The 22,064-nt window shown below is 31.2% G+C and overlaps 1 protein-coding gene and 1 non-coding gene across 2 annotated transcripts in view; both read left to right on the top strand.

Annotated features, from left to right (window-relative positions):
- Window positions 1–22,064, top strand: part of LOC145285882 (transcriptional adapter 1-like) — an 82,604-nt gene that overhangs the window by 38,533 nt on the left and 22,007 nt on the right. Inside the window, exons 3-5 of the mRNA XM_080134343.1 lie at window positions 3,584–3,638; window positions 9,717–9,782; window positions 20,027–20,130. Of these exons, the coding sequence (XP_079990469.1) occupies window positions 3,584–3,638; window positions 9,717–9,782; window positions 20,027–20,130 (225 nt within the window). The remainder of the gene's footprint in view (window positions 1–3,583; window positions 3,639–9,716; window positions 9,783–20,026; window positions 20,131–22,064) is intronic.
- On the top strand, window positions 10,959–11,031 carry Trnac-aca (transfer RNA cysteine (anticodon ACA)). The gene has a single exon. It is a non-coding gene; the product is annotated as a tRNA-Cys (tRNA).

Here is a 22,064-nt window from a genome sequence, read left to right as displayed (position 1 = left end):
GGTTGACTACTTCTTTATTTAGTATGGATTCCAGCAACGTACTCATGACGCACAGGAGACTTATTGGTCTGTACTGAGAGGAAGATGGGTGATCACCTGAATTCTTAAACAGCATACTGATGAGGTTTTCCAGGGTGTTGGGAAGCAATTCTCCTTAACGTTTAAACAGCTTTGTAAGTGTGGAAGCTAGTTCTGGTTGAAGCTTTTTCAACACTATAATTGGAATGCCATCAGGGCCAGTTGCTTTACTGGAATCAAGGTTCTTGATTATCTTGGCAACATCACACACAGATATTTGTATATTGCATAGCGTGTTTTCTGATCCAGGAGTAAATACGGATGTGGGAGGGGAGTTGATGGCCTTGGTCGCATATGGTAGAATTAGTTCTTGGCAAAGAGTCTGGCTTTGTCTGATGCTGACGAGATTATCTCCGGTCCATTGATAATGGTTGAGATAGAGCACACACTTCTGTTCAAGACCCTGTTTGCTATTTGCCAAAACTGGTGGGAACCAAGCAACTGCTCAGCTACTTTGGATGTAACGGACTGAGCATACAACTCTCTTGCATTCTTTATTACTCGTTTACAGTGATTGCTGGCAGTCCTGAAAGTGGTTTTAGTCTCAGTATATTTATTACGTTGGAAGTAATGGAAAAAGTGATTTCTGTGCGTAATGGCAGCAGCATATTCTGGAGAGAACCACGGCTGGCTGTTAGGTTTTTGATGGAACTTTTTTGGAGGGTATGAAGCGGTCTATACCTACAATTAACCATTCCATCAGGTTTTTAATTTTTAATTTTCACACTTTTGCACAGATTTTCCCCAGCCAAAACCCAAATATAAAATTTTACATGGGTTCAAATACCCTATATATTAAGTTTCATGTTTGTAGACCAAAAACTGACAGGAGTTTGGTAGGCAAAGGTTTTTAAACAAATATATATGCATACATAAATGTATATTGAGTTTTGTTTTTACTATAAACTTTTTACACAAATATTACTCGAGTATAAATCATGTAGAATATCTGCATGAATATAATTACACGTAATAGTTAACTGAAGATGATCATCCCATAAGAAAACCAAAAAAACTAATAGGGAATTAATTAAAATGAATGTTTAAAAGAATATGCGAATTAGCTACATCTTTTACAGATGAATGCAATTCCACAACCCATATATCAGAAAGTTGTATTTTCTTTTTAAGTAAATAGAAAAAAAGAGTTTTAATATGAATATCAATATACACAAAAAAAAACAAACAAATTTATAGGATCAATAGTATTCAATTTTTTTAATTGCCTTATTTTTGTGTTATAAGTTGGGTATGAAACAGCTAAACCAGCTGCCAACATTCATCCGCTTTTTATTGAATCCTGTGGAGACCTCTTTTCAAGAGCCTCGTTATCCCCCCTTAAATGTAATTGTCTGGATCTCTCTTGCACTTGGTTCACCAGGAATACTAGTTAAATCTATATAATTATAAAACTCAAATGACCTTGTAACAGGTATTGTAACCCAACATCCGGTTTACGACTTCCGGTTGCGCATGCGTACATAAACAAAAAATCAACATGACAATAAAATGTATTTATTTACTGTGTACGTTTTCAGCGTCCAATTGTTTTTTTCTCGGTTAAATCATCCAAATAAACAATTGTTAATAATTTCTGAATTTTTTTTTTTTACATTGTTCATTTGCGTATTAAGTTTAAGTTATTTTAATGCAATTTTCTTACAAAGGAATCTACTTTAACCTGTTGACAACCATAAGAGCATTTTACAACGGCGATTTACCCACCGCATTCATTTTTTTAAAAAATTTATTCTCTATTTTTTTAATACACCTTTCTTAAAAAACGTTCATACATTTTCTTCTACACTACTAACATAAATAAATAACCCTGAAAATGTTTTTTTATTTGGATTATAAATAAATAATCAATGCGACAATAAAACATTGTTTTACTGTGTACATTTTCAGTATCCTAATTGTTTTTTTTTTTTTTTTTTGCGTTTAAATTAGAAGATATATAAAAATTTTAATTAAACTTTAAGTGTTATGGTATCTGTTCAGTGCACATTTACCTATAAGCATGGCAAACTACTTATAATTAAATGGTTGTAAGTTTTTTTTTTTTTCTTCAAAAATAAACAATTATAAACAGAACAACTCATAGAAATCTATTTATATTCTTTTTTTCATTTTAATATACTTTCATAGAAATGTTTCTGTTATGTCACAAAACTATTTTCTTTACATCACAAGTGTCACGCTTATACATTAATTCCATAGCTAACATAACATACTGGCCCAACGTGTCACGGGTAGTCTAGTAGGTCTTAAAAGTTCTTTTTCATAAGCCTTGTGACACCTGTAATCACTGGAATAAGAATGAAACTAACAAAATTCGGTAAAACAACAAAGAAAATCCACCTGAAATCCATCTTGCGGAATTCAGCCTCCCTCAGAGTTGAGTATTTCATATCAAAATCGAACTGACAGAATTTCAGGCATGCTGTGCTCGTGTGGCCCAGTTCTCTGTTGGTCTGAAGCATTGTCCTATGCATTTCTTGGAGATCCACCCTTTCAGGCTTTACTGTCTTGCTTTTTGATAAGGAGTTTATTGCTAACTAGCAGGCCGCCCGGTGTTGCCCGGTCGTAAAATATGCATAAATATTACATTTTAATTAATGCAGAATTCTTATTCATTATAAACAGAAATACTGTCGGTATTAAACGTAAAATTAAATTCGTTAAAAAAATAACAAAAATAAAAAGAAAAACAGGAACTGAGACATGCATGCAAGTATATATATATATATATATATATATATGTATGAGAAAGAAAATTAAAACTAAGTTGAACTTTACAATCAATTTATTGTTCGACTGAATACTCTAAAAAACAATTTACAAAGTCCTTATTCCGTGGAGTTTCAAAGAATGCTATTCTTATTATTCTCCTCATCAGAGGACATAAAGAAATCAGCAAATTATATTTGTAGCAATGCTAGAATTTTCTAGTTAAGGCATTAAGTGAAACCGCAATTTATTGTAGTTATAAATTGCCAAATAAAAAAAATGAAAAAATATTGGATATGCAAAAAACGAATATAAAAACAAACCGCACATAATATTTCAGCTTGAATGGAACTCCTCGAGTTGATCCAAAATGCAAAATAGTTCTTTAGATAGAATGTATTCCAAAATAAGTCCAGCGTGACGATTATAATCCGATTGGAAAGTTTTCAAAAATCCAATTGGAAAGCTTTCAAAACAGCTGAAATAATCAAAATTGTTTTTTTCCGGACAATGAAGTAGTCCGAAGAGAAGTCTGTCCCTAGTCAAATGGAACCTAATAGTAAAAAGAGAGAAATCCAATTCCGTTATGATTAAATTTTCTATATATAAATACTGTTATTTATATTAGTTTGAAGTTTACCATTGCATATATCAGGTAAACACTACATCCCTTTGTTTTCATAAATATATATATATATATATATATATATATATATATACACACACACATACACACACAATTGACTTTTGTATAATACAAGTTTTCTTATTTCAGATGTCAAAAGAAGAATTTGATTTGGAGGCCAGAAAAATTCTGAAATCTGACATGGGTAAATATTCAAAATTATCTAATACGAACATCGATGCTTATCAACCAAATTGGCTGATTCAGTTCCTTGCATCTCTTTCCTTCGCTTTGATTTCATTTAGGTAATCCTGCATGTTCTCGGAGGTGGCAGGATTGACATAATGGGCACCATTACAAACTATGAGGTGCCTTCAATAAGTTTACTTATTTGAATTTTGATCAAAATGTTACATGATTTTAATTCTAGAAAATGTCCAAAATTTAAAGCTTAAGCTTAAGAGATCTTGGGAATAAATTGAAATTCATGGATTGCTTAATTCATGTCTAATGACTAGGGCTGTGACAACAGCATATCCTTTTCATTGTTTTCACTCTCGAGTGTGTATCCGTTAATATCTTATGTTTTTATATAGATGGTGGTTCTCGATTAAGTGTGTCTGTCGGATATATACCAGAGAGTCAAAAGAATGAAAAGAATATTCTGTTGTCACAGCCCTATTAATGACTATGGATCAAATTTAATGCAAATCTGAAATATTTAAATTTTCAAATGGAAGTTTATGCTCATATTATGTCCCCCCCCCAAAAAAAATCTTTTAAAATATTCCATAGAAAATAAAATTTGATTTATTAATTGATGTCTTCCACCTAATTTTTAAAATTTCACGAGGTATCTTAATTTTCATAAAGGGAATCATTTGCTTTTTAACCTCTTTGCATAAACTAATTTAAAATAAATATAATCCACATTAAAAGCCCTTATGCCTAGCAGCCGTGTTTTAAAATTTATAATGTTGATAAACTAGTTTAGGAGTGAATCCTTTGCATGCATATATATATATATATATATATATATATATATATACTTATTTATTGTTAAATAAACATGTTTACATCCCGCTGCTACAAACAGCCATTTGTTTCAATCAGACAACAGATATCATCAGGCAGCGACTTGACTATTCAAATGTTCAATGAATAATGGATTTTTTTAGGTAGGAACTCTTTAAAAGTTGGAGTTAAAAAAACTTAAAACACAGAACTTTAATTATAAGATGTAAAGAGGGAGGGGAAATCTAAAGAAAACTAATAAAAATAATGGAGAGAAAATGATGAGGAAGAGAAAAAAATATATATATAGAGAGAGAAAAAAATAGAGAAAAAAAACAATATAAAGGGTTATTATAGAAAGCAAGGGCTAGAAGAGGAAAAAAAAAGAGAATGATGAGAGATAGTTAAAGAGAGAAAGAGTGAAAGTAAGAATTAATAGGAAGGGAAGTTTAGAATGAAATTGAAATTATACGGACATGTAGAAACACTACATTGATTAGTGGAAATGATCAGTGGTTGAAAAAAGATCAAAATGACCTGTTTGACATTTCCATGGGGTCTTTGGATTCTGCTGAAATGACAGATTTAGTAGGTCTATTCATACTATACAACTTAACCAAGGACATTAATGTCATGGATATAGGCTTGTATCGTGATGATGGACTGATGATCATTAAGGAATTCAACGGCCCTAAATGTGAAAGAATCAAAAAGATTATTTTAAATGAATTCCGTAGAATTAAGTTAAAAGTAGATATTATATCAGATGTTAAAATGGTAAACTTTTTGGATGTGAACTTTGATTTAAGGAAAGGCATTTACCAACCATATAGGAAGGAAAACTCAAACCCAATTTATGTACACCCGCTATCAAATCACCCAAAATCCATCATTAAGCATATCCCCAAATCTATTAGTAAAAGAATCAGTGACAATTCATCCAATCTTGAAACATTTAATAAACATAAATATTTCTATAACAGGGCCCTTAAGGATAGTGGATACAAAAACACGCAAATTGAGTTCATAGAACCAACACACCCAAACACAAATACAAATAGAAACCGTAAAAGAAAAATCCTGTGGTACAATCCCCCTTTTAATCTGAAACTTAAAACAAACCTAGGAATGAAATTCTTAAACTTAATTAAAAAGCACTTCCCTATTGGTAACATTTTACATAAAATTTTCAATAAAAACACAATAAAACTTAGTTATAGCTGTAATGAAAACCTTGAAAAAATAATTAAAAAACATAATAACAAAATATTAAACAAAAATAGCACACCCATTGCTACTGAAGGGTGTAACTGTAGAATTAAATCGAAATGCCCTCTTAAAGGAAATTGTCAAATTACTTCTGTAGTGTACCAAGCAACTATTTCTACTAAGAAAAATTCTAATGAAAAAAATATTACATAGGAATGACAAATAACAAATTTAAAGAAAGTTTACCTGTCACAAGTTCTCTTTTGAGAATAATGAGTACAAAAATAGAACTTCCTTGTCTAAATATTACAATGAACTAGTAGAGCAAGGTTACTCCCCAATAGTAAATTGGAAAATTTTAAAGAAAGCTAAAACCTGTTCATCTTTAAACTCACCTTGTTACCTATGTTTATATGAGAAATTGTTTATACTTATGTTTAGAGAAAGAGATAAATTATTAAATAAGAAGCACGAAAATTCAATTAATTGCAAACATTATAAAAGCCATCTCTTAAGTAATTTAGTTTAGATATAAAATTTAAATAAATTTAAAATTGTCAGTGATTTCTATAATATATTAAAATACTATTAATATACTTTCTCCTCGCCTGATTTCATTCCTAACTTCTATCTTATATACTTGTGTGTCTGTGTTGATATGTAAGTGTCTATGTGTTTATTTATGATTGTGTGTACTTTTGTATATATATATATATATATATATATATATATATATATATATTATTTTGTACACCTTCATTTGTCGTGTATTCTCCTAATGTTTATTCAATCCATTTATATCCATTTATATGCATTTATGTGTATATGCATCTATTTGTACTCTCGTCTAATAATTTTTATTCGTATGTATATATGTGTGTGTTATATGAATATACATATTTATGTGTGTATATCTGTGTGTGTGTGTGTATTTGTATATTAGTATATGATTATGTGCATATATTTATGTATATATATGTATGTTTGTGTATACATATAACTAATATATATATATATAATGTTGGTTCTTTGTGGATATATACATATGTATTTTATTATTTCTTAATTTATTACTATCTACCTGTGTGTGGTTACTTTTGAGTATTTTGTAGATTTAATTACTTCTTTTGCTTGAATATATTTATATATTTGTATAGAAGTGTACTTGTATCTATGTTTTTATTCATACTGTCTTGAATAAGTTAAATTGTGATTTAATATGACTTTATAATTATACTTAACCAACTTAAATTTTCAACTTAATAGTATAGAGTTAAACCTTTATATATATATATATATATATATATATATATATATATATATATATTGTATTCTTTCTATCTACATAAATATTAGTAGATTATATTTTCTAATTATTAGTCGTTTTTACTTTCCTAAATCCCCTTTTATGACTAAAAAGATAATAAATATTAATTTTATTCTGTTGTATTAATATTAGTATTATTATATATATCTTTATTATTATTATTTTTATTATTACTATTATTATTAATAATAATTTTACTATATTGTTTTATTATTTTTATATATTTATTTAAATAAACCGTGAAAACTTTAAACTTATATTATTAAGTATAAAGAGCTTAATTAATTGTAGACGTATGTTTAAACTGCGTTGATATTACTCGTGGACGTATGTGAGATGATAAATATGTTGGTTGCTTACATTCGCTGTCACTTTTGACATGTACGCTTTTAACGCTAAGATTGTGTTTTTTGTTTGTGTTGTTGTAATAACGCGTCTTGTCATTGTAATGTATAATTGTCCATAAATTAGGTGACACGCAATTCTTTTTCTTTTTATCTATTCTCTTAACATTCTAAACTTCCCTTCCTATAAATTCTTACTTTCACTCTTTCTCTCTTTAACTATCTCTCATCATTCTCTTTTTTTTTTCTCTTCTAGCCCTTGCTTTTTATAATAACCCTTTATATTGTTTTTTTCTCTATTTTTTCTCTCTATATTTTTTTCTCTATTTCTCTTTTTTCTCTTCCTCATCATTCTCTCTCCATTATTTTTTATTAGTTTTCTTTAGATTTCCCCTCCCTCTTTACATCTTATAATTAAAGTTCTGTGTTTTAAGTTTTTTTAACTCCAACTTTTAAAGAGTTCCTACCTAAAAAAATCCATTATTCATTGAACATTTGAATAGTCAAGTCGCTGCCTGATGATATCTGTTGTCTGATTGAAACAAATGGCTGTTTGTAGCAGCGGGATGTAAACATGTTTATTTAACAATAAATAAGTATTATTAGCTCTTTTTTATTGAGCACTATATAACAACCTCGTTAAATTCATTAGTTTATTACTTTTGAATAACAAAAACCCGAGTATATATATATATATATATATATATATATATATATGAAAACAAACCTAACTTTATGTAAATAAAGATAAGTTAATAGTTTTAAGTGTAAAGTAGTTCTAATATTAGGTTTTAATTGCAAATAAATTAACAAAATAATACTAACAAATCTCTTCAGTATAGGTCATTTAGTATTATTAATGTAGTTCTCTACATGCCCCCTCCCTTGTCTGCTTTAATTGCATAACTACTAGTCATGGTCTAGATATTGTCTTGAATTCATGTCAAACACTTGTCTAGCTATAACCACTATCAGCAATTTCCCTTACACTGTATCTGTGCCTAAAACTAAACAGAAATTCCATGAGAAAATCTTTTTTCCCCAGAACTGCTCATCTGTGGTACACAATACTGCGGACCTGCTTCTGAGCTAACTATAACATGTTTGTTTTCAAGTCCAGTGTAAACAAGTTCTTGATGAACCGTACCCTTTAAAATAAATTAATTCCTATCCAATTTTCACCATCGCTGATCATCACCTGATACTCAGTAACTCTTATCCTTGAGTGGCCTTTAGGCCTTGATAAGCAATAGCATTATTAATTAACTAAATCAGTGTAAACTTGTTAATCTATCATCTTTTTTTTTGTCACTCGTGAATGCAAATCTGTACATTGATGAAAAAAAAAATGAATATAATTTAACTTCTCTGCGGTTCTTAATGTTCGATTCCAATTTTGACATAAATCTGATTATTTATATTATTCGGATTCTTCGAACTACTGTTCTTATCTTGTGTGTTATTTTCACAATGTTTTGGTCGATGTAACTTCCAATCGGTTTTAGGTGTATCTTATCAAATTTGGGAATCTTCCTCACAGCTCTATGGACAAATTTATCTTTAGTCGACCTTTGGCAACTAAATATTTTCGTTTACTTAGCCAAATTGAAAAGTTACTAGCCAAACCCACGTGATTATTGGAATATGACATCTTCATTCTGTGATGATTATGTACATAATAAAGTTTTTTTTTTTTTTGCATTTTTTTAAATAAGTGTAATTCTAAATATGCAACAAAGTTTATGTTGATACCTGAAGGTAACTTTTATTGTTTAAATAATTTAACTTTGTTCGTTTTATTAAAAAAAAAAGTTCAAAAGATATTTTTCACTCAGTAGTGCGCTTTGGAAGATTGTCAGTGAAAGAAATACAATTCACAAAAGATAAACATTTAATTATTTCTAGTCGCCACTTTGAAAAATCACTCGCAAATGTGACTGTTTCACTCGCAATATAGAGCCCTATTCCTTTCAAACTCGGGAATCTGCACACAATTTCGAATGCAACCCTTTATTCAATCCACGGAGGTAGCATGCTCTCATTGAGTCCAGCATTACTGGGTTAAAGTCCTAAGTAATTTGCAATTGCATTTTTGGTGTCACCCACATTGAGGATTGTACCATCAATCTTCAGATGAGTGTAATTTTTACAGCTGAATTTTATCAAGTTTTCTATTCACTGCACCACATGTCCTTGACAAGATACACCTGAAGAAGATCGGAGGTTACATTGACTGAATTGTTATTAAGATGAGGAGAGTAGTCCAAAGAATCCAAATAGTACAGACTCTCTATATACCTTTTTCTTTTTTTTTTTCTTAATTTTTTTTCTAAATAAGAAATCTCTTTCTGTAAAACTTTGTTCAGCAAATTTTTTTCTTGCTTTTCAGTCCATCTCCACAATCGTTTCCTGTTGGCTATTCTTGCCAAATGCCAGCTTCTCAGCAACACAGCAGGTAAGACGTTCTTGTGTAACATTTTGAACAATACGTCAGTTATACATCCTGCATTTAAAAGTTCTAGTAATCAGTAGGATTGTGAGTTTTTTTGTTTTTTTTGCATTTCTTTTTTAGCAAGGGTTTGAAACATTTTATAAAAAGCCAAGTTTTTTGGAGTTGGTGGTACAATAAACAATGTAAAAAATACAGAAATATTTAAGGATCATAGAAAATGGACCTTGAGTTTACCATCGACAGTTTCATAACTCTCTTTTTTTTTTATTTTGTCCTTTAGTTCTCACTAGCAGGAGTACCTGGCGTGGCCCAGGTGTGAAGAGGTGGTGTAGTAAAGAACATTGGGAGGTGTCAAAAAAAAAAAAAAAAGTGGTAGTAGCGAGAGAGGGGGGGGTCAAAACAACAGTAGGCAGCCCAGATGGAGAGAGGTGTTAAAAAAAAAAAATTTATACAGACTCTAAATATGAAGGAGAAAAAGAAGGTTAAAAAAAAAGAAAAAAAAGTGCAACGTCTTAACCGATGCATCCATGGCAAAACTGGAAGTCGCGCGCGTTGGAATTACGGCTAGTCAATCCAACGGAGACGATGACTTGCGAAAATGTCAATGAAAAAACTATGAATATGCACACATTTGTTTTTCCTTCATGCCTAAAATAAGGTTGGAAATCATTGGATTAAGCTATTATGGGGATTCTGAAAAGACTCCACCTCAGTTTTGTGTCGTCTGCCTAAGACTCTTTTTTTTTCTATTTCTGAATTCCACATAGAATTATAACAAGCAATATTTTCACTAGTATAATGAAAGTAAATAAATTGGTTTTATATATATAAAAAAATCAAAAATCATGATCTATCTATACTATTAATAAAATTCTAAATGTTCATTTATTTATGTTTGTGTGTGTGTGTGTGTATATATATACCAATAAAACTTTCGAACGGATACACTGAATTAAAAAAAAAAAAAAAAAAAAAAATTCTTTTTTCCCCTGAAAGGTGTGAGTCCCAAGATTGTTCTTATCTATATATGGTTTGTAACGAACAACGCAGAGTCACACAAAAAAAGCCTGAAATAAGGGTTTTTGGGCCGTTTTATAGAATTTTCAAAAAAGTTACCTGCCCATGTCAACGGAATTTAGCACTGTCTGTATACATATAACATCTTTCAGCATATGGACAGGACTTGTGGCATAATGGATAATGCGTCTGACTACAGATCAGAAGATTCCAGGTTCGAATCCTGGCAAGCTCGTAATAATTTTAACCATCATTTTATCCAACGTTTGCTCATTATCTTTGCCCTTAGTTAGGGTATTTTTGTTATTTCAGTGATTTTTGTTTTGTGCATATGAGAATTTCCCATACTCTGAGGGTAAGTGTTGATAGTAAGACGATGTTGAGTGTACTCAATTTTGTGTTTGACTCGGCGTTCTGTGTGCCTACACGGTGCAGCCGCTAGTTTAAAATATAAAGTTATCTTGTTGGATTTTTCAAGTCAGACCCAAATAACATTTGACAAACTAATTTTCACGAAAAAAAGTTTCTATTTAGTTTACTTTGTTTACTGGATGTATGTGTGTTTATAGAAAATTTAAAGTTTTATACTTTTGTTATAATGAAAAACTATTCGTTAGTTTTTAATAATCTAAAAGCAAATATTACATTAAACAAAAATTATATATGGGGATGCAGAGATAAAATAGCTCTCAAGAGTCCACACGTAAAATAAGGTTGAGAATCGTTGGTTTATATTGTTTCTTACAAAGGCGAAAACGATTTACTTAGCTATTAATTTGCTAAGTTTAAATGGTCACACAAACAAGGGCAGTTAGCTGGACTTGAGTATTTTCCACTTTGTTGACCTCAAACCTTTTGTGACTTGCTGACTAATTTACACGTGTCAGTTAAGGGTGTCTCCCTCCCTTTCCCACATCTGCACTTCAATTCTTTTTTTTTTTTTTATAACGTGGCACTTGCCTGCCCACCTGCTTATGTCAATAAACCGATATGTTTTTTTTTTGTTTTTTTTTTTCTTGAACAGGTGAGGTCTACTTTTTTTTTCGTAGATGAATTTCTAAATTTAAAATTAACATGTGTATAGCATCTTGTAAGAACATCCTCCAATCTATAATAAAGATCAAGGTGTATTCATTTGTTATATATATATATATATATATTTTATAGAGGCAGCAAACTTTAAATTAAAATGAATCACAGAAAAATGTTTTATTATACAAATATGTGGTTTATTCCAAAAATTAATTTTTGGCATTTATAATTTCAATAAATTTTAGTCATATGCCCCCCCCCCCCCAGGACTCGCACATGTATGGTGTAATTTAGATTCAATTTCCACAAACTCTATGCATTAAATTGTGCTGTATTTCAGCAATAATGCCTTGAATGTTGTCTTTCAAGTGGTCTTTTATGTCCGGTTTACCAGCATAGATATCTGACTTTTTATATCCCCAAAGAAAAAAAATCTAATGGGGTTAAATCGCACGAATGAGGTGGCCAGTTGACAAGTCTATTTAGTGAAATTATTCATTCATCAAATGTTTATCTCAGTAAATTGATCGGATCATTTGAAATTTGTAAATACTGATCGGGTGTCAGTCTCTTCATAACAAATTGCCGAATGAAGCTAAACTCAAAATAACTGATAGTTGCCAAATCTGCAATTAAAGAAAATCGATGTCAATTTTAAGTTTGTCACCTCTAAAAAAACGAAAAAAGCACCCTGTATATATATATACTAGTTAAATAACTATCAGCCTGACTAGTACCAGGTGGGTGTCCATTTGGGAATACTAGACGCTGTATGTATTGCATCAAAACATAGAAATTTCCAGGTTCATATGGGGAAGGGGCGTATTTAAAACCATTGAAAGAGATGCACACTCAGTTTTTGTTAAGATATACATCTAGGAAAAGAAAAAACTCTGAGGTCTACTGTCAATTCTGTCCGTGGCAACCAATTGCACCGACTGAGATTAGCAGTTGTTCCAAAAAAGTGTGGATGATTCTACACGAAGCGTTCTCTACAATAAACAAATCATTTGTGTGGATTTCGAACAACTTAGTTGTGTGAACCTCATACACCAAAATCGACAGGAGATCCATCTCTCTCTCTCTCTCTCTCTCTATATATATATATATATATATATATATATATATATATATATATATATAATTTATAGTAGTAAGTTATATTCCAATGACCCAAAAGATTGAATCAGTCCACAATCATAATATTTGTTGAGTTATTTATTTTTTACTTTTTTTTTTACATTTTAAAATGATAAAAAAAAAAACAAAAAAAACGTATGGATTGATATGAAAGAAAAAAAGAATTAAGAAAAAAAACATCTCATTAAATACTTGAAATAGATTTTTGTCTAGCAGGGGTTTTACTTGCTAACTTTTGTGTGACAGGACGGATATATATATATTATGTGCGGCATAATCATGTTGACACACCGGTTCTTATTAGATTACTGAAGTTAAGCAATGCTGAGCCTGGCTAGTGCCAGATGGGTGACCATTTGGGAATTCTAGGTACTGTATGTGCTCTCCGCTTATCTCGGCATTGTTTCCAAATGTCCTTCGCTTGCCACTGGAATTTAACAACACCAACTCAGGAGAGATATGGTTGGAGATTGCGCAACTGTTGTCACAAAAATTTCACATGCAGGCACCCTTACAATGGGTATCCATAGTCTGTCAAGACTGAAGAAAGCTAATATATATATATATATATGGCAATTAAGCTACACAAAATATTCCGCATTTCATTCTCGTATATATAATGTTTATCAACATTTAAAACTGTATGAAAAATAAAAAAAAAATTTCATTCCCAAGTCCTCTGTTGGAAAACTCCTTTACTTGTAAGTCAATTAATGTCTTACAATGATTTCATTATTTTGATTCCAAGAATTTATTCTAATCTTATTATTGTAGGGATCATCAGTTGATTGCCATGAAAAACTTTTTTTGGGATTTATGAGGCTTGTTGTCACATTTTACAAGGCATTTCTTAGGTAAATTATGATTATTTGAAAACCAGAAAATGGCAAGGAAAATTTTATCAAATGATAATTTTTTTTTTTTTTTTTTTGAGACTTTCGTTGTTGACGCACATCCTCATCAAAGAAGACTGTTGCTTAAGAACAGACTTTCTTCTTCTTCTTCTTCTTCTTCTTCTTCTTCTTCTTCACTCCATGGAGATTTAATCTCCAAGGACTAACGGTCCTGGATATGACCTAAAACTATATCCGATGGTGAGGCCCCACCTTACGGGCCTTAGGGAGTGTGGAGCCACCCTTTAATTGCCATTGCTCCCAGGTCCACTCTGACCCGGAGTGGTAGTACCTGTTAGGGTCCCAACTATGGGTTAAATAAAATCTGACTTTTAAAAAAAAAATATACTCCATTAAAAATTGTTCCTCAAAATAACTAGATTCGGCATTAAATAACCTTTGATGTTGCAGTAAAAAGGTTGATGTGCAGTAAAACAACCAACCAAGTACTCACAACTAAAATGAAGAAATAAAAACAGAAAGTAAACACACTAAAAGTGTTCTGTCAGACAAAAGTTAATAAGTAAAATGTAGAAGAAATCCGTTTCATTATTTCAGGAATTGAAAAAGCAAATCTATTCTATGTTGATTAACACATTTTTTCTTTCTTTTTTGTATTTTCTGAAACTTTGTTTTCTTTCTCTTTTATCTCATTTTTATTTTTTTTTTTAACTTCACTTACACATCATCTTACATGAATATTTGCGTGAACATTGATGGAGGATAATTTTTTTCTGTCACTTTCAATGGCAGGTGTACACCCGTTTATCATTAATACTATCAATGCCGTCTGCCACCTATCCCACAGTTTGGAAGCAAAAAAAAAAAGAAGAGGAAATCCATTGATCAGGAGAACAAAAGGTTATAGGGAGACAATCATGGAAAGATTGTTCCCCAGGCCACACAAAGGCAGCTGAAATAGGATTGTTAATCAAGGTTTGACAGGTTACTGGAAAAAAAGATTATACATACAGGTTATATTTCTATAGTTAGTTTACAGGCAGTAGTTTTAATGGTGACAGTGCATTTTGCGACAACTTACAACAATTAGGGACAGTTTACAATCTTGAGCTTGTGGCAGTTTAGGACAGTTTCAAGGTTGGGACAGTTTGTGGTTTTGAGCTTTCAGAAATTGGAGTCAGTCGGGTGAGTGTAGATTGGGCCGAGAAGAAAATCGCTGGGGGTTGACGTAACCAGACAGCTAGTGATAAACAATATTTGGGGTTTCTTTTTTTTTTTTTTATGCTATATGACCGTATTACACCTGCATACGTAGTGATTTACATCAAATATCTGTCTGGTATTGTTTTATCATGGCATGATCACAAACACGATCATCGGGTCATGTACCTAATCTATAAAAGTAAGAATATGTGTGTGAGAACAGTTCTCAACCCATATACTACTACTCAAGGAATTTTTTATCTGCAGACTTCAAATTTGGTATATAGGGTATTCAGACATATGTAAATAAGGCGCAGAAATGTATCTGTAATTTGATTGGTCTAACGCTTTCTTCTTCTCTTCAATCTCTCTCACACAGATATAATGTTGCTAGTCTCAGTCTTTTTTTCTACGAATACTATTATGGCATATGTTCTTCAGAATTGTCTCCTCTATTTCCTGCTTCCTTTGTTCCAGCTTGTTTGACTTGTTGGTCTAGTGGTCTTCATCAATTTATCGTTTTGATATCATTGTAATACAGCTTCCGATTCCAGTAGCTTCTTTCTAAGAACTGCAAGCTTGTAGAACCTTCTTCCTACTCACTGTTTTTCTCCTACCTATGGCATTAGTCTTTTCAAGAGTAAGGTCAGTAGGCATCTCCTGGCTATTCAGTAATCTTTCGTTCTTGTTAGTTCCTTACATGAAATGGCTTCATGCCTTGTCCGAAGCAATTTCTAAAAAAAATAAAAAATAAAAATAAGGTTCAATTTCATTGAAATTTTAACTTCTGATGATTGTTAATAGAAAGATTTTAGGATGCAAAATTAACTTATTTTTATTAGCTACAAGAATATCTGGCATCGTATGGGATCCTAATTTCTGTAAATCACCCGTTAATTGATTGAACCACATCAGCGATGCTAATATTGACATAACTATCACCTCCTTCCCACTGAGTATAAATGTTTGCTTTTTTTTGTTGTTTTTACCTCTACCAAGGTTATATTTTCAGCTGAGTTTTTTTTTTATTTTTTATTTTTTTTATTTCTCACTGTACAGTCCAGCATCCACATCGATTGCTCAATCATCACCAAAATATTGGGAATAGTCTAACTTAGGAGAATTTGTTGAATTTTGGTTGGTTGTTTTAGTTTATGTATATCAACTCTTTCCAGGTTATTTAATGCAGAATTTTTTTTTTTTTTTTTTGGTGGGGGGGTCTTATGCTTCAGGTTTTTTATATATTCAAACTGTGTTTAGTTTGTTTGTTTTGCTTTACAACATAACAATCCTTTTTAGGTTCGATCATTTTGGCAAAAAGTTTTTATACTTCAAGTTCTTTATATCTCGGAAGGTGAAAGTCACACCTTTGCTGATAACTTTGGTTCTGTTCAGCATAAAGACTCTCTACTTGGCCCATACTGTAGCCAATGAAGTTCAGCATCTTATATGACTTGGATCTTAACCTCAAAACGTTTGAATTTTGACAACTTCTGTCTTTTTCAGAATTTTATGTATAAATCTGAGACTCTTTGATAACAATAACCACCATGTGAAATTTAAGCCTGATCAGATAGGCACTTTTTGACTTACTAGCATTTCCGTAGCATATCTTCAGAATTACTTTGTATAACATAGAGAAATAAAGTCGAGATAAGATTTTCATCCCTCATTACATTGCCATGCATCAGTCATAACTGACTTATGTTTTTATTTTTGCTTAATATATAAAGTAGCAATTGGCCGTACCTGATACTGTCTGGGAGTGTTTTTTTTTTTTTTGTATTAAGCACCTGATTTTATTTTTCCGTGGTCTTCTTTAACCAAAAAAGTTCAAAATAATTTACATGATTGAACTATTTATTTAAATAAAAATATTGATTTTAGAATTAATAGTTACAATAGAAACAAAAACCTATGAAATAAAGTATTCTATATCTGTGATAAAACACTATCATTCTCCTGCTGTGATCGTGTTGCACATTGTTCTGAGCTAAGGCTGTCATTGGTCCAGTCAGCACTGCAATGAAGAGTCCTCACACTGAACAGAATCAGGAATTCAGTTTATAAACTAAATATTATTTTTTATTTATTAGGGAGTGTGGTTGTTCATCAGACCAGAAGTTTCAATATCTGCCGAGTACTAAATGACCAACCATGACTCAGAACATATGAACTTGATGATGTCACCTACAGAACATCATTGGAGGCGTTAGGGATACATCAGCATCCCCTAAGTTTTTCCTCTAGTCAAGCATCTATCACTGTAATGTTTGCCACTCGAATACACTAGCAAAACACACATTGCATAGCACCTGCTTACATATTTATTGTCATAACAAAACTGAGGTACTAAAGTCATGTTGGGGTACTTTTTATTTCTAACATAGAAAGTAAATAATGGTATGTTTGAATTTATACTTTACAATTCTTTTGTGTGTGAAAATAGTTTTTTTTTTTATGTCTGAATAATGCATAACTTTGAAATTGAAACAAATATTTCTACATATTTTGCAAAATCCCTTTCATAATTCACGAAACAAAAGCTATAAGTGTTAGCAACAGATAATTACAACAGATAATTTATTTTACTGAGCCATTTTAGAAACAAAAATATCTGATAATCATATATATATATACTAGCAAAAGGGGGGGGTAAAATACACTTAAATGTAATATTTTAATTTGTCCAGATTTTATATATATATACTAGTGGGGGTGCTTGGTGTTGCCCGGGTGTTTGGAGGTGTGTGTTGATCAAAAAAAAAAAAGTGGTAGTAGGCAGGCAGGCTCTAACTCATACCATGGAGGAGAAAAAGAATGTGAAAAAAAGAGTTGGAATTAAATTTTGCCCGGGTGGAGGATATTGGCACAAAGATGAAATAATTTTTTTTTTTAAATAGAGAGAGAGAGAGGTGGGATCAAACTCTCAAATGTACGGTAATTAGTCTTCCTCACTAACCGTTTTGCCAAAGAGGACAGTAAATTCATTCAGTTGGAAATTAAGTTAAGAATCATAGGAGTTGGTGCAGAAATGAAAATGGCTTTTAAACCTGGCCTGGAGCTAGTTAAGCTTTCCGCTTTCTATCGTGGTATTTATTTGTTTACCCATAAGAAAACCAGCTCCCCCCAAAAAGTGGGAACTCTGGCAGCGTCCAAATCAATAGCAATTGTCTGATATAAAGGGTTTCCCCCACATTGATCAAAGCGAATTGCCTTCTAGATGTCCCGGCCACGAAGGCCGAGAAGCAGTTGCCTTTGCTTTGATTTAGTTTCATTTTATTTATACGAAAAAGACAAACAAACTCGCAAAAGGACGGAATAGAGGAAATTTTTAAAAATCGATCAAAATAAATGTAGAGATGATGTCCGTTTGCAAATCGTAGATATTATAATCTAGGAAGTATAAGGAAAGTTCTAAATGAATATAACCTCGTCGAGATCCCCCCCCCCCGGAAAAAAAAACAAAAATGCTCGCGGCCGTTTTGCCTTCTTATATATATATATATATATATATATATATATATATATATATATATGGATTATTATAGGGTCATGATTTCAAAAATGTAAAATAAAAGTATTTGGGTGCCATCAGTTAGAATCAAAACTGTAGAATTCAAAGCTGGTGACGTTACTACTGTACCATATAACCTGATTAAACTAAGATGAATGTACAAAATGTGTAACGATTTTTATAATTTTGACCCCTTAAAAATTATTTTAACCGGCTAATGATCGATAAAAGAATGGTCAATAAAAATTCCAATCACTTGAGGCCCCTAGCGCCGCTCTGCAACTTTTAGTTTCAGAGAAGATAGTTTGAAAATATAGACAAACATACAGACTTTTATATATAAGATTTTTTTTTTTTTTTTGAACTTGCATTCACCCCTAACAAGGACATAAGGGGCTACTATTGAGGACTATGCATAGGAAAGATTAACAAGATGTTTGTTTATATTACATTTAAACTTCTGAATATCAGTACAGCCAGGGAAGCAGGTAGCAGGAAGGGAATTCCAAAGTCTAGCTGTTCAAGTGAAGAAATTAGAAAGCTTTCTGGCATTTGGGGACTTCAACAATTAAAGGGTGAGATTTTGTTGCTAGGCGGGTTTTTGGAGTATATACGTCGAGGGGGCACAAGTGCAATGAGTTCATCAGAGCACATTCCATTAAAATGTTACAAAATCTTACCGAAAACACTGTTTTATGATGTTAACATTTTTATCACTTTATTTGCTTAAAACTCTGAAAACACATATAATGTGTGTTATTATTTATTAATTCATTTGAAAGTATATTCATTTCCAAAGAAAACGGTGGTATTTTGAGGACTTAAGGTGCTTTGGTTTTTAAAAATGACGATTTTAGCAGAACCCCCTTGAAATTTGTAATTATCCAAAGTGTTTTATCGTTGTAAAAATATATGCAGTAGGTATATATATATATATATATATATATATACTAGCAGGGGTGCCCGGCGTTGCTCGGGTGTTTGGAGGTGTATGCTGTGCAAAAAAAGCAAAAAAAAAAAAAATGGTTAATTTTTTAAAACTTTGACCCCTATTATGACCCCTTAAAATTTATTGTTTCGGGCTCAAATCACTTTATTAAGTTAGATCCATGTTCAAGGAACCTATATCTAAAATTTCAAGTGTCTAGACCCAAAATTGTCGGAGGAGTTTGGTAGAGTTCTTAAAGGTCAAATCGTTGAAATTTGACCCCTTAACAGCCAAATTTCTGGCTGACACCCGTCACATCGATTTTCCCAAATCTCAGTACCCGGTATTTCAAATTTCGAGTCTATAGACTAAAAATTGACAGAGTATTTGCGTAGGGAAATGTACACAGACAGACAGACACACAGACACACAGACAGACACGTTCACTTTTATAGATATATATATATATTCATGATAAAACTTGCCTCCAAAAGTTTTTTGATTCAATAATTTAAAATATTTTCTAAACAAAAGGTATTTTATTTTCTCCATTTAGTTACATCAGAGAAAGCACCCAATGCTTCCAACTCGTCCCCTAAGCAGAAACCCACCAAACAAAAGAAGAAAACGGTGAATGCGGCCAGTAGAAACACGTATACAGTAAGTATTACCCTTCCTGATTTAAAAAAAAAAAAAATTCATTTCATTAAAAAATTTCTGTAAGTAAACATATTGCATTGAAAATAAATTTCTGTAAATAAATATTTCATGAAAAAAAATGTCTGTAAATAAATATTTCATGAAAAAAAATGTCTGTAAATAAACATTTCATTGCAAAAAATTTCTGTAAATAAACATTACATAAAATTTCTGTAAATAAACATATTTCTGTCAAACATTTCATTGAAAAAGATTTCTGTCAATAAACATTTCATTGTAAAAAATTTGTGTAAATAAACATTTCATTGAATAAAAATTAGTTTCCCAATATTACGTATTAATCCATATTTCCATCGTGGTCTTCAGATTAAATAACACAGTTCAAAGGAGTTTCAAAACTAGAAGTTGTTTAGATTGGTAAATATGCAAGATTGTTAATAATTTTTCTATGATATTATTAAAATCTTGCTATAATTGTTTTAAATTAAATAATTCACTGGGTTACATGGCATTGTTCAGATATTATATAAAAATAATATTATAATTAGATGGATTGAGGGGTTCCAATTAAAAAGTCAAATTGTTTTAACATTACCTTAGTGAAAGCATCGCTTCATAATGATATTCAGACATCTAGGAACCTTTTAATAAATGTGAGATCAGATCTTCAAATTATTGCAAAGCATTAAAAGACATACTGCTATAACAAATACTGGAAATATAGCATGCATAACTGAAGTTATGGACTTAGAATTTATTTTATCGTGCAGTTAAGCCCCATTACACAATCTACCAATCATTTAAAGAATCTGTTGAATTTTTGTGATTTGCCTATAGCTTGAATTTCATTAAATTTATAGCTAAAAGCATTTTCCAGCAGAGAATTTAGACTTCCATAGCAACCTTTTTTATATACAAAAACAGATAAATACAAGTAGCCTATGTTACCAAATTCTTTTCTCCAAGTCTCAGGAACTCATTCAATGGTCCTGAAATTAGTTTTTTTTTTTTTTTTTTTAACTAAGAAGTTGCTACTTATCAAGGCTCAAAGGCCACTCGAGGATAAGGGTTAAAATATCAGTCAGACAACACCATGATGATCGGTAATAGTGAAAATTGAATAAAATTTGATTATTCAAGAGGAAGGCTCAACATGAAGTTTTTTTTTACGTTGGACTTGAAAACTACCATGTTATAGTCAGTCAGCTGGGAAGCAGCCCCATGATATCATGATCCACTGCTAGACGGTTTTAAGAAAGAAACTTTGCTCATGTCTCATTTTAACTTGGTGAAAGCATTACTTCATAACAATACTGGGGCACTCTTGGACCATTTAATAAGTGTGACGAGATCAGATCCCTTCAAACAAACATTTCTTTTTATTACATAAACAAGATCATAAGAGTGCATACCTTTGTCTGAGAATGTAAGGATAGATCAAAGTCTTATCTGGATCTTATTTCTACATATGTCCATGGAAATGTTAATAACTCAAACTATTTGATTATGTTCCAATTTTGAATGGAAGTTACTGTTCTCAATGCATATCAGAACCATATATAAGATTTAGAAAAATCAGAAGTTGAAATTTCTTCAAAATTTCAAACATGATCAAACCTTTCAAGGTCATATAAGATGTGGATACTTCATTGGTTACAATATGGGCCAAATAGTGAATCTATGATGAACAGAACCTAAGTAATTGCCAAAAGTATGACTTTTCTCTTTCTAGTGACTTTGACCATTGATATAGATATTCCAAAATTAAATAAGTTCGAAGTTAGACCATGGCTAATATTTTGATTAAGTTTAGTGACAATTGGTTTCATTTCACGTTTACACCGAATTCTATTTATGCATAGTTTCTACTTTCTGCATTATTGTGTAGAATTTAAGATGAAAATGTTCTTGCACACAGAAATATTTATACATAT

This window comes from Euprymna scolopes, chromosome 10 (genome assembly GCF_053919585.1).
Source record: "Euprymna scolopes isolate OS-2025 chromosome 10, ASM5391958v1, whole genome shotgun sequence".
Classification (NCBI taxonomy): domain Eukaryota; kingdom Metazoa; phylum Mollusca; class Cephalopoda; order Sepiida; family Sepiolidae; genus Euprymna; species Euprymna scolopes.
Note: the sequence above shows the minus strand (reverse complement) of the source record. Positions and strands in the feature narration are given on the sequence as shown.